This window comes from Chaetura pelagica, unplaced genomic scaffold, assembly GCF_000747805.2.
Source record: "Chaetura pelagica isolate M959 unplaced genomic scaffold, ChaPel_1.0 scaffold85, whole genome shotgun sequence".
Classification (NCBI taxonomy): domain Eukaryota; kingdom Metazoa; phylum Chordata; class Aves; order Apodiformes; family Apodidae; genus Chaetura; species Chaetura pelagica.
The window spans coordinates 1593431-1607552 of NW_009953505.1; the positions used below are offsets into that span (position 1 = coordinate 1593431).

Below are 14122 nucleotides of genomic sequence, written 5' to 3' on the forward strand. Positions count from 1 at the left end.
TGAGCCATTTCATTTAAACTATAGTAGTATTGGAAAGGTTGGACCAGATGGTCCTTGAGGTCCCTTCCAGCCTGGCATTCTGTGATTCTATGAAATACATCAGAACACAAATATTGACTAAAAGGAAGGATTTTTGTAGCTCAGAAGTATTATTAAAAAAAAATAAAATAAAAAAAAAAGGAAAAGAAAACAAAGAAAAAAAAAGGGCCCTGGAAAAGAAATTTCGCTGCCACAAAACCTTAATTTGTGTAATTAAAATATTTCCCCAAACAAAAACTATTACAATGAAAAAAAATTTGTCAAGGGTCATAGAAAAACTGGATGCTGTCGGATCTGATAAGATACAGAAATTCCACAGATCTAAAAATTATTTTTAGCTTCCAGTGCTGCAGATGAGTTGCAAAATCTGACCCTGTGTAGTTACAGGCTCAGTCCTTCACTAATCAAGCATCAAATGGTATCAAACTGACAACTAAGGAAAACACCTCTACATTTTGTATTACAATACCAATACAGAAGTCTGATATATTTTTTTTGGCATGGCATGTATGTTCACAATCAGTTCAACATGGAGAGAAATGGGTGGGTTGAAAAACAGTGAGGGGGTTGTAGGTAAAGGATTATAGCAACAACCCAGGCACTGCATTTGAGGAGATGTTCAGTCCAGTAGCATAAAGTTCAGCACAAGGCGGGAGCTTATTTCACGTATCAGTGTAATTTATCCAGTTTTTTTCCTGTAAGATTTATCCCATCAAGTCTAAAGTGACAGGAACTCTGCAACTAATAAAAGATGTGTGTGTGAATATGCATGTGTAAGGGAAAAACAGAAACGCTCTGTGACATATCTGCCATCTGGGTTATTACGAAGACATGCACGGACTTTATCAAGTGCTCAGAGCAAAACAGAAGGTTGTAAATTTAATAAAGATATATGCATAGAAAATACAGATCAGATTTATACAGTGCCGTGACTGTCTTTGGAAATGTGTTATATAGCATGAAGGTCACTGAAGCCAGAAGCAATGTGCTGAGCAAAGAACAGTGGCAGCCTGCAAGCACACCACTTTCTCCAGAATGGAGGAAGAACCTTCTCTGATGACCTGTGAACTTCACAGTCAGATTAAGACTAATTGTTAACAGGAAGTGCAGAGATCCCAAGAGTTTTGGTTATGATGCAGCATTAGGAGGAGGGGTGGGAAAGAGAATGGCTTCTTTCACCCACCAAAACAGTTGCAAGTGTCTTGGCGTGGTCTGAAGCTGTTTCATCTTCCTGGTTTGGAATGTGGCATTGCTGTTGATCATTTTGTAATCATACAATTTCTTAAACTAGAGAGGACCTCAGGCAAGTCTGGCAGGCACAGAAAAAGCCAGCATCCAAACAAAAGAGCACAATAGACAAAACCCTTTCTTCAGTCTCAGTTTGGCCATGCAGCCCACCCCACTGGTACAGTGGCCCAGATTGCAAGCAGGAACAGCACATAGTGTCTCTGTAGTGTCTTTCAGAAGTTAATCTTGTGGCATTTCATAAAGGCTTATTGTATCCATCTTTGAGGTGGGAAGACCTGAGGCTGTGAGAAGGTGCCAGGGCAAGCAGTGGTGGAGCCAGGCCCAGAGCTGCAGCTGTGAGGCCAGCACCATCCCCAAGGCCAGCACCTTCCCTGAGGCCATGATGCTGCGCCCAAACCTGCAAGCAACGCACCAGTGGACACAGCCAACTTCATTGAGGACACAGAGAAATCACAAATATTATCACAACCCAGCCAGCCAAAAGTTCACCCTGGAAACATGCCACCTACTGTGTTCCTAAATTACATGCTGAGCACAAGGAGGAATCAAGGACACTTGAGAGCTCCAAGACAGATTGAGTTGACAGAGGAAATCACATTAAAAGACACATTGCCAGTGTTAGGTTAGCCAAGCTGGCCTCTGCCATATAGATCTGCCTAAGACACTGTGGCAGGTGACACTCTACCCATAAGACAGCCCTGGTGATGCTTGAACCACCAGATTCAGCTCCCTTCACCATCAAAGAGATATTGCAAAAAGGTGGGAAAATCTGAAGGAGTTTTGAAAAGAACATCAAAAGCTCCAAGGGGATTGCACTGCCTGAATTTCTGAGAAAGTTTAAAAGCTAAATACAGACATAATGTCTTGACCAAGCAATAAGCAAAGAAGTGTGAGAGCACTCTGCAAATATCTGAAGGAGACAGACACCCACAACAAAGATAACATAGACTTCCTTATCATAAATTAGGAAGGAATATTATTGCAGGCCATGGTATTGCATTAAGAAAAATAAAATTAAAACTGAGTAGCAAAGAAAAAGTGTCTTTCCAACAGTGATTTATTAGTCTATTTTTAACTTCCCACAAGGTATGCTCCTATGCTTGTTATATTTAAAAATTATACTAGATGAACAACTAATGAATCTGCAACACACAGAATTCTTGTTCTTAAAGAAAAAATGATCTGAGTGACCTCACACCTTTATCAGATTCTAGGTTTGGCTGCATTACATATTGCTGAACAACAAAGAAAATAATCCACAACCACCCTAAATTTAGACTCAGAAATCTTTTAAAAATCACTATAATTTGATCCAGGGATGTAAGTACTTTCCAGCATTCACAGCTGTTGCAACAAACACGGCAAAAATTTATTCTGTAAACAATTTAACACATGCTATACACAATGCATTGTTTTCCATGGCTTGCCAAGAATGACAAAACCACACCGAGCAGTGCTAAGGTTGAAACAGACCCTGCAACCCAAACTTGGGCTAGAAAAGTATAAGAGCAGGATTGTGCAGCCATGCTTTCTAAGATAACATCGACACATAGTTGAATAAATAGTACTGGTGGAATACAATACAGTTCAGCCTAGGAGACCATCTCTCCACAAGACTGTGAAGACATGTAATGCTTTGTTTTGATTTAAGTGACAATTCACAACCAACACCTTGTGTGATGGGTTTTCACAAGTTCCTCAGTACAGGTTGGAGGTCTAGCATGTCTCAATTCACCATCACTTCCTCTGGAAGTCTGTCAGAAGAAAATGCTGTACCCAGACTTGACTTCCTACTCATCTCCAACACAGAATCACATAATTGTCAAGGTTAGAAAGGACCTCTGAGATCACAGAGTCCAACCATCTGCACAAAACTAAAACAAAACAAAAAAACAACTAACACAACCAACCACATACACTCCAGCAAAAAATACCCACAAAAAACCCCACAACCTCAGCCACAGTTGGTACACATCAAAATGATGCTGCACCTTCAGCTTTTGTGGAATATCTAGAGTAGAGGCTGCTCAAGAGGAGCAGGGCCTGGGAAGAACAGGCCATTTCCTCTTCCCTTGTGGCCATGGTGGTAAGAGGGATCAGCCCTGCCACACCGAAGCACCAGGAGTTAATTAGCACCTCTTTGCATCATTGTAATTAAACCTTAGTGCCTAATCAACCTTTTTTCCAAATCAAACTCTGTTCTCCCTACAAATATGTCTATCTATAAATGTGTTTCTATAAAATACCCTCTGCAGTTACCAAAGAAAAGGTAAGTCCTTCATGTATCATCATCATTTCACATCCTAACATTCTGCAAGTGTTGCTGAAGTAGATCTGAAGGACAGAATACAGATATACCGTGACAACATTATGTCCTCAAGTCAACAACCTAAAACAGTCCCTCTTTTCAACCAAATAGTTAATGAGACAGACAGATTAATGAGTGCTGTCAAAAAAGTTTGTCAGTGTAAACTCACCTTATGTTCATATACACTGATGAGAGGTTTAGGGCAAACTTAGATGAGAATGATTTGATTTAACCTTCCTCTTTCATGGAGACACAGAGAGGTCCACACATTCCCCAGCAGCACTAACCGGGTATTAGTGGCATACCCAGCTTGCTACTGTATTTCCCTTTAAGCAGAAAAAGTAGCTACAAGGTCTTTCCATGTCTTCTAATGGGAAGTATTAAGGCTGCTATTGTTCTGTCCCTCTTGCAATGTTCCTATTGCAGATACACGTCCAAGCTACAGATATTTTGTTTCATTACAGACATCAGAAGCAAAGTCAGGGAATACAATGGTCTTTGACCTTTCCCAGGTTTTGCTCATTATGGCACAGGAAATCTACCCTTTCATTTCTTGTATTACAATCTTCAGTGCTGGATCTGTCCTAATTTTCTGCTACCTATACATGTTAAATATTAATAATACTGCTTTATGGATACCCTGAAAAACTGTCCAGCAGACCTGGTAAGTATCATTACTGATTTTAAGACTGGCAAGCTCTAAAAACAAGCCTGAAATAATAAAATATAGTTCTAAAACTAACTGATTTGCCCAGAGTTGATTTAATACAAAAATATCTTGGAAATCCTCAATCCATTTTTTAACTACCACTCATTCACAAGAATTCCAGACTGTTAGGAATTGGTATGTTTCTCCAATTACCAATGGTTACTTAAGACTTTTCTCACAAATTTGGTGATGGGTTTCCTTTCCTATGTGGCCCATAGCATAATTTTGCCACTCACCAGTGGCAAATGAACTCTGGCTCACTGGAAGTCTAATTGTAGCATACTCTGTATTTTTATTTAACAGAGATTACGTGGCCCCAACTGACATTTGAAGAACTGGGAAAAGATTAGCTTTCATATGTATTTTTCGGTAATGTATCCAGCTATGTTAGGACTAGAAACTGATTATGAACCAGAAGCAGCATGGACATGCAAGCTGAAGAGACAGACAATTCAGCATGAATCTTCACACATTCTCTCACTTAGCTAAGTACAGTGGCAAGATCCTGGCCCGTTGCTACGAGAACGGGGTTCCCTTCATTCATTTAGTTAAGAAAACAAACTCACTATTCTGCCAGTATTACACACTTCCCAACAAATGCTGCATTCCTGTGGCCCTTATTTTCTATTCTTACATGTTATGTAATTGAATGATCTCATTAGTAATATGGTACAGTGCTTCTGGGAATTCGTATCTTCCAGTTTCCTTCTGCTGTATTTTGAAAGAAATAATGTTAATGTTGAATAAAGCTTTTGAGTTTCTACTAAGAACAAACTAGGATCTATCTATCTATCTATCTATCTATCTATCTATCTATCTATCTATCTATCTATCTATGTATTTATTGTCTAACATGGGTAATCCTCTTGCACACTTCATTATGGTCTTGTTCTCTTTTTGACTTTGTACCTCTAACTTACCTTGGAAAAGCAGGAATTTCCTCTGGGTCACTGACTTCCTCTGGAATTCTTAAAACAGGTAAGTACTGCCAGCAGGAAATGCAGTCCTTCAAAATCTAAAGCTGTCCTAAATGAACAATGCCTCCAAGTCTTGTTAGAGTCAACTATTTAGGACAGGATACTGGATTTGAAAAAAAAAAACCATACATGCTTGTGTTTGTACAATCCTTTGAAGATGTAAAGTGCTAAATTTTCTTGTCCTTGGCCACCACCACAACTTTGGCAAATTCTCAATGTATAACACACTACTGGATTAAAGACGTAGTGCTTTCAACAGGAACTGGCTATGAACAGAACTGTTGTTATGTTAAGACAGATGGATGACAACGTCCTGCAAAGGAGCCACACTTAACTGAGCTGTCAACAAATCAGGGACAGAGGAGAGCAAATGGCCAATTCTCCGCTGTGCTGTTCAAACAACAAAACTGCCAGGCACACATGCTTGCAGCTGGGAAAACACAGACACTAAGGTCTATTTTCCTTTCTGATTAAAGCAATTATTTTATCACTTGAATTCTGTCAGCTTCCAGGAGCTTCTGTGTGCTTACCGGGTCCCAGTGCTTCTGGTTTCGGTATCTTCCTTGCCAAAAGGCCTGTGTGTCCCTGGCTGTAACTCAATTCCTCACCCATAATCCTGTCTGACTTTTTTCACTTTTTGAAAGATCCCCAAATCCAGCCCTACTATTCCTCAAGTTCATGGTCAGAGGATTGCTGAAAGAAGCTAGTGTAGTGAAATGGCCCTAGTTTTGCCCTGCTTTCTACCTGGATCCACACCTCTCCTCCCTCCTCCCCAAGACTCAGTCTTTCCTGTGTCAGATCCACTGCCCATTCAAAATCTCAAACTCATTTGTCTCCTTTCCTCCCTAACCATGCCACCACAAACCCTCTGGTTTACATGGATCCCTCCTTCCCTTCATTGTCTTGTCAAAAATATTTCTTTAATTTCCATCCACCCTTCTTAAGTCCAGCTGAAACTGCTTTCATGTTAATATAATGAACAAGAGACATATTGACATCTTCCTGGCAGAGGCAAGGCTTCTTCTTCCTCATCTTTCATGATGTATTTGCTACGTTTTACATTGTCTGTCACACCCTCTCTGTCCTTTGGCTTTTTACTTTTTTCCATTCAGCTTTCAATAATCTTTGCTTGTTTGGGACTTCTCCTTCTGTAACCATTGTGTTCTGGCATTTCTACTCCCTTCTCTCTCTCAAGGGACTTGATTCTTTCACTGTATGTCCTTGCCTCACCCATGATTACTTATATTTCTGAACTTGGACTATACTTATCTCTACTCCCTTGTCTTTGCTGCTGCTGCTGCTGGTTCATTGCCAGTCCTAGATGGCTCTATATCAGTCCTCTCTAGCACCATCCTCTGATGCCCAGCTGGTAGGCGATTCCGCTTCTTCCTGCAACCTATTTTTGTTCACCACTCTCTCATCAGTGTTGTATCTGACTTACAAATGGCTTCAGAAACTAGGACACTACAAATGAAATTGAAAATTCAGAGAGTCACAAAGCAGTAGGATTGGGATCAGCTATTGTGTCTGAGACAACAAAAGTAAACATGGAAGTCGTACCAGACCTTTGGAAGAGATCTGTCAAGAGAAGGACTACGTTAGACAACAGCCTAGAGTAAACTAGGAAAAGATGCAGTCTGGGACAACTGACTGTGAATTGTTGGGCCAGGTCAGGTCATAGCTGTGGCTGCAGCAGGCTCCGACTCATGCTGCATTCAGCTAGCGAGTCTCAGGCTTGAAAACTTGCAAGGTTTTCCACCTGAGGAGATGGGCCAGGCAAGATCTAGGAGTTAGGCAGTAAAGGTTTTGGGGCTTTGGAATGCATGATAGGCCATTGGAGGGAGAAATTGCTCTTTGTTAGATGCAAATGTCAGAATTAATATTTTAATAGGAACTCCAGCTGCTCTTGGAGCAGCCAATGCTGCCTGTAAAACTGCTTGTCCAGACATGCCTTCCCAACTCAATACGCTGTTTCCTTATTGGCAAGCTATCTCACTCTTGCTTCATTCCTTCATATCCTTTACTATCTTTTGTTCTGCTCTAAGTGCTGGGAGAACTGCAACACCACTGCTGACCACACTGCTTGACTGTTCTACCATGTTACCTTCCTTGCTTCATCAAAGCCTGATGAAGAACAGGTCAGGTCCTGTGAGATGAATTAAGCAGCAAATTGAGGCTTGCTGGATTCTTGGGAACCTTAATTTAAACAGAAAACAATCCTCCTCCCCGTAAGAAGTTACTCTGAGATGCTCCATGTCTCAAGATACACTGAGGCACAATCTTTCTTTTTAACATGCTGTCATTTTATATTGATTTTTAAAACATTCTAACTTTCAAATAAAAACAAAAACAGAACCCACAAAATTGTGTGCAGATAATCTTTTAAATCTCTGCTTATGTAAAGTTGGGGAAGGAATGTTAAAGATTTTGAGCAAGTTTCATCTAAAGGACTTAATTACTTCTCTCCTGAAAGATGAGCCTCTGGCTGCTATTTTTACGAGGATGGCATGCCTTGAGCAAAACCACAGAAAATAGGTTTCTGTCAGAAGTTAAGAAAATTAGCTTCATCACATAGATTGTTACAAGTTTTGCACATGGGTTGTATTTATAAAATCCCTTTTCTGTCTAGCACAGACAAGCAATCAGAACTGAAATCAGAGAAAGACTGGCAACTCTTCTTTACAACTGATAAGGCTTCCACTTATAAGGCCTTGCTTCCTCATTGTGAGATCTATTTCACATTCAACCACTTTATTAAGCAAGACATTCTCCCCCCACTCCTCTCTTTCTGTACCCCCAGCAATTTACTTGGATTCCTTCTGTGGATTATCTAAAAGCAGGGAAGGTATGCCTGCACCATTATCATGCTTGCTGTCACTGGAGATACATTATATGGGTTTCCAGGTGGAATATTTTGTCTTTGAGACAGAAATGAAATGTCGATTCTGTGAAAGAAGCGACAAGCTAAAACAGAAGCACAGCAGCAAGGACTCAGGAAGCTTCTGGGATGGATTCAGCTCTGTTGCCAGTGACAAAGAATTAATCATCTTCTACAGTCTTTATGATTTTGTATTCACACTGGTGCCCAAATCCTTTTGTGGTCATGTTAACTCTTACAAGGGAGTTTATTTATTGACTTATTAAAAAAAAAACAAACAACAACAAACAACCTGCAGACTGGTTCTGCACTACTTGTGCAAAAAGAAATCTGGTGGAATACAGGGAGTCAGTTATCTAATTCAGAGTGACTGTCTGTGAGTACAGTATCAGGATCAGGTCCTTATTCTGCCCATTTTAATTTTCTGATTGTGCTTTGAATTTTTGGTGCTTTCTTGTGAGCTTAACAGGAAAGTCTCAAAGAGTTTAAGTTTAGTATTGTAACTATGACTGGTGAATATTTTTCTCATGAGAAAATAATTAAATTTAATTAGACTGACTGTGATATCTTGCCCCTCTCTGTGACATGTCCTCTTTTTTTTTTTATCACAAGTTGCGACCTATAGCCTGGCTGTTTAGCAGAAAGCTACTTCTCTGTAAAATTCCACATGATGGATCAAATCCCAGAGTCTCACCCCTGTATTTCATCAATTTATTCATGGATTCTTCATTCAAAATCGTAATTTCAAACAAGCAAAAATTGCTCATGATGTAGTACATTGATACACATTTAAGTTTATCCTGGGACAAATGCACTTATGTTCTCCTGTTTGGCATCACATGTCCACCAATGTTGGTTTACAATTCCAAATAAGCAAAGATTGCTCTTAATACCACATGATGTTTCCTAGTGATTAATTATATTATTAAGAAAAGTAAAAGCATATATATGCAAGTATATACAAATATGTATAGTTTAACCTTACGTCTTTGTATATGTGCATAGTTATACATATATGTATGTTCCTAGCTTTTCTGTAGGTCTTGTTTCCAATAATGATTTTAGTCAAAGTTCCAAAATACCCATTTCTTTTAAGATTAAAAAGTAAAAGCATATATATGCAAGTATATACAAATATGTATAGTTTAACCTTACGTCTTTGTATATGTGCATAGTTATACATATATGTATGTTCCTAGCTTTTCTGTAGGTCTTGTTTCCAATAATGATTTTAGTCAAAGTTCCAAAATACCCATTTCTTTTAAGATTAACAATTAGTAAGGCAATAACAATTTCCTGTTAAAAGTGTATAACAAATATGTGTCTTTTACAATAAACAAAATAATGGTTTTAATTAGCAAATGGAATTCAACATTTTCTAGTTGTCTCAATAAAATCAAATTAGATGCAGGATTGGGAATTTTAATTGAAAACATTCACCTTTATGGTTGGAACACATTCCTGAATGAGTTCCTAGATTATTTTAGTAAATGTCCATGCTAATGTGCTTGTAAAACATGGGGTCCAATCTTGTTAACACTCCTTTCCAGAATTAGGACATTGCAAGAATTTCACTTCAGAAAGAAAAAGGGGATTGTATAAAGTTTCTTCAATTGAGCAAATATTTTCATTTGTAGCAATGAAACTTAATTTACATTCCTACATCTCAAAATAATTGATGCAGTATTTTTAGTAATTATTGAACACCAACTTGCTACAATTGAGATCCCTCAGTTGTGGTAACTGCACTGTGAGCAGTGATGGAGAGAATAGTCACATCACCTACTTTAAGGTGTGCAACTCAGGGGCCTTTCTTATGACAGTGCCTACCTCTGCTACAGAAACTCTGTAACTAACCTAAGATTTCTTATCTTCCTCTTTATCATGTTTCTGCAGTGTTTGTTGTGAAACGCTAGGTCCTTAGAATAAGAAATTATAGAATGTGCGAGAAAAAACCCAACAAACCTGGAATACCTCAGTGCCTTCTATACTGAAAATTAATGTGCCTAAGGCAACTCAATTAAGAAAAGGAAAACAAAAAAGGAAATAAGCCCTTCATGTGATAAAGACAGGGAGAAATTTCAAACAAATTTGCAGCTAAGTGAGGTTCATGCCTAATAGCTGTCCAGGGTTTGCTCCAGACCGTTTTTGCTCTAGGTCTGTGAAGCTTGAAAGAAAAGACAATTTTTAAAGAGGTTCAAGGGAGACATTTCTCTGTGTGGATACCCAGGCTAAGCCAACAAATTGCATAGCTACAGCTGGGGGCTTTGAACATGAGGTGTCCACAGATACCAGCAACCAGCTGCGCATACTTACCTACTTCTGCACTGTCACAGACAGCATAGGAGTGACTCTTGCCAGCCACATGAGGACATTTTTGACTCTTAATCAACTTGGGATAAGCAGTAGCGCACATTCAACTCACTAATAAGGTCCTGGAGTCAGGTCCACCCTGGAGGTCCCACCCCAGGGAGTCCTACGGCTTCATGGGGAAAGAGGAGATCAGGGACAAGCAACAGGCAGCAGCATGTTGGATCTGCCCCTTCCCTCAAAAAACACCCTCAGTGCTCCACCTCCAGCCTTCTGTGTCCCTCAGACCCACACAGAGGAGAGCAGAGGCAGAGGACGCGGGGAGAGGAGGAAGGTTCAAGCAAAAGTTGCTGAATGCTAGATGCTCAGACTTCATTTCACAGACCTGCTTCCTTTTCCATTGTCCTCTATCTTATACTGGGACAGTTAATTATTCTCACACATCTATATGGCTTTCAACCTTGCCCTGTTCAAGACCATACTTGTACTTTTCAGTCTAGTATTCCAGAGTCACTTTGAATTCTAATCCCACTGTCCTAAGTGACTGAGGCCATACATCTTCCATAGGCTGCTTACTGTGCATGCTTTGTTTTAATTTTTATGGATACAAGTCTAATTGATGTCTTCTCTAGGAGAACAAATCCCTTTTTGTTTCTCTAAATGGTACTGAAATATGAAGTTAATGCAAAAAAACAAGTACATGAAGATAATGAATCATGTTTCTGCAAAGCACTGTGGTGCCTCATTTATACCTCACGCAGAGTGCTGAGCTAAGTAAAAACTTGATCTGCATCAACTGAATTGAACTTCACTGAATTCCTCAAAGATTCATAAATGGGAGGGCCAGAGAGCCAGGCTGCAAGGCTGTTTGGCTGCATGTGCAATGTGGAGAAATTTACCTACCCCTTCTGTCACTATTCTCAGTAGATGCAGCTGATCAATAAACTCGGATAAACTCTCCAAATCACTTGCTTTAACTTTCTCTGGAAAATTGTCAGAATCTAGCATAAATAAATGACTTCCATGCAGATCTAAACTCCAAATATTAAAAAAAACAACAACAAAGGAGTTAAAAGATTTGCACAAATCTTGTGCAGAATTTTCCAAGAAAGCCCCAAGTAGTAGTAGCCTTGCCTTGGAGAAGGTTACAACGGAAAGAAAAAAAAAACACCTATGTAAAGTTCTTTCATTTAATGTGATACAAAATACCATATGTTATTGCATGCTTCATTAATATGCCCTGGTTTGCTGCCTAGAAACGCACAATGAGTTCAACCTTCAGGGGTCAGCAGTGCTCAGCATATCTATGAACTGTGCTCCAAGTGGCTGAGGGGACTATCACATCAGGGCTGACTCTGCTGAGTATTAATCCTGCAGTTTCAGCCTGGATGGCTTGGAATCTGAAGACCAGCTCAGTACATACCATCCCCCATCTTGCAAATGCCACTAATCAACTGTACAGTTCTCTTCTCAGAAATAAAATAGTTTCATTCGAGAGGGTGTGCATTTGGAAATTTTTCTTCTGAATAGATTTGCTAGACTGTAAAATTATCTGTTCACTCATAGCTTTGAAATTAAATATATATGGTAGCATTTTTGAGCTCTCTGGTGCTGAGACCCCTGTGTTTTGCGTGATAACACTCATTTTTAGAAAGCCTAATACTACCAGACTTGCTGTACATGGTCTGGAATAAAGCTTGGTAAATGCAGCAGAGTTTTTGTGGCTATGAACTATGAACAGTGTAAAGACAGACTGCTTCACTGTCTTATTTTTATGCCCAATGGTCTTAGATAGGCTGTTTTGCCTAAATTTTAGTTTTAGTGATTTTAGTTCACCTTCAAATTAGAGTAAATTTGAGCTCAGGATTTACTCACAGTGCAATGCTTTACTCCACTAGAAGCCTAAACATTTAAATGCAAGGGAGCAGTCTTTAGAGTTGTCTTGACAATGTGCTGTTTGTGGACTCTTCTTAGCATATATAGACATACATGCATGCAAAGCTGGGATGTTGAAGTGAAATGACTGAAACAGCGGATTTCTCCTGTTACAGCATTAACATTATTGTTATTCCAGGCTTTCTTATTCTTGTTAAATAACAGTGGCTTGAATAAAAAGGGAGTAAGTGTGATGGCTATGAAAATATAATGATGACAGTATGATAAATTAATGCTTACTATCTCCTGCGTGTTTGCAAAACCTGCCTCTTTTGAGCTACACTGCACCAAAAGCATTATAATATTAATCAGGATAATACAAAAGAATACATATTGATATCAATATCCGCTTAGAGCAATGAGCATTCCTGCTTCCTAAATAAAAAATGGAAAAAAAAAAAAAAGGAGGTTTTCCTCTCTCTGAAACAGTCCATGATACACTGCTAATGTCACTGCATATCCAAAGAAGCATGTTTACACGTGGTTAAACGTAGAGCCTGAGCCTTAGCATATCATCTTGCACATAGAATTTTATTGCATGGAGAACAAACTACTCTGCATCTAATTTAGAATCACAGGCGTAACCCCTCAAGGTATTTTTATTTGGCCTCGAACATAAAAAAGGAGTTCATAGAGCAGCCATTTCTTTGCTATTTCTGTAGCATCTGTCAAGACACTGACAGTGCAGGCTCAGTGTAGAAAGTGTTAGTGCTTCTGAAACATGTTATTAGTGTATATCTTGGCCTGGACTTGACTTTATTTTATATTTAATGACAGGATGTCGAAAATACTTATCTGTATTAATGTAGTTGCTGGAATGGAAATACTTTCAGCCTATTAGTGTTTTGATTCAATGCAGTTAGCTACACCATCCAGTCTTCAAGTACTAATGCTCTTTTACACTACAATCCATCTCTCACACATGACACAGAGAGGTGACTTACCACAAGGGAGTAACAAATCTTGAATCCAGGTTTAGCCACAAAGTAGTCATCGGATTTGAAGGTTATCTTTATCTGATTTGTTCTTGATGTTATTCTTGGAGGTACTTCCTTGTGTCCACACCACCGTCCTCGTATAACTGTGCTGGTCTCTGATATATCTTCCACTTCCACGAAGTCATACCTGGGAATTGAGGGATTAATTTCTACTAACTCTGGTTACAGAAGATGGTTGCAAATAGACAGGAGAACAGCTGGAGACATAAACAAATGTCCCCTGTTCTCCACTGCAAAACATCAGACTAAGTATTATAAACGGTGGACATGCTCACATAGCACAAAATACACTAAACTGCAAGCTACTGCCTGAGTGCTCAAGTGGCTGATTTTTAGGCTCCTGGAACATAACAGACAGTATTTTCTACCACATTAAAATAGCAATGAGAGGCACTTGCATGTGCTTAGTACACAGTAAGCATACACATTGCGTTTCATGTGGTACATAAATAATGTAGAGAGGATAAGAGGACACAGTGACAGCACTCACTGCTGCAGCCTGTGAATTCTCTTGCTTGGGTCATTTATTCCGTTCATTTAATGAGTTGGAGAAAAAGGAAGGCAGAAAATAAAGTCCTGTTCTCTCTACATCTGTGAGAAAAACAGGCCCTCAAAGCCTGTGAAGCCAGAATTAGGCCCTAGAAATTGGGGCTGGCAAGCAAGAGGTGATAACAAGAGGGGCAGGCTGAGTGAAGACAAAGAGAGATGGGAGAGCTGCCA

The 14122-nt window shown here is 39.4% G+C and overlaps 1 protein-coding gene across 1 annotated transcript in view; it reads right to left on the reverse strand.

Moving 5' to 3' along the window:
* The window catches only part of PDGFD (platelet derived growth factor D), a 138373-nt gene that overhangs the window by 40242 nt on the left and 84009 nt on the right, over positions 1-14122 (reverse strand). The window contains exon 3 of the mRNA XM_009999380.1: positions 13349-13529. Coding sequence (XP_009997682.1) covers positions 13349-13529 — 181 coding nt within the window. The remainder of the gene's footprint in view (positions 1-13348; positions 13530-14122) is intronic.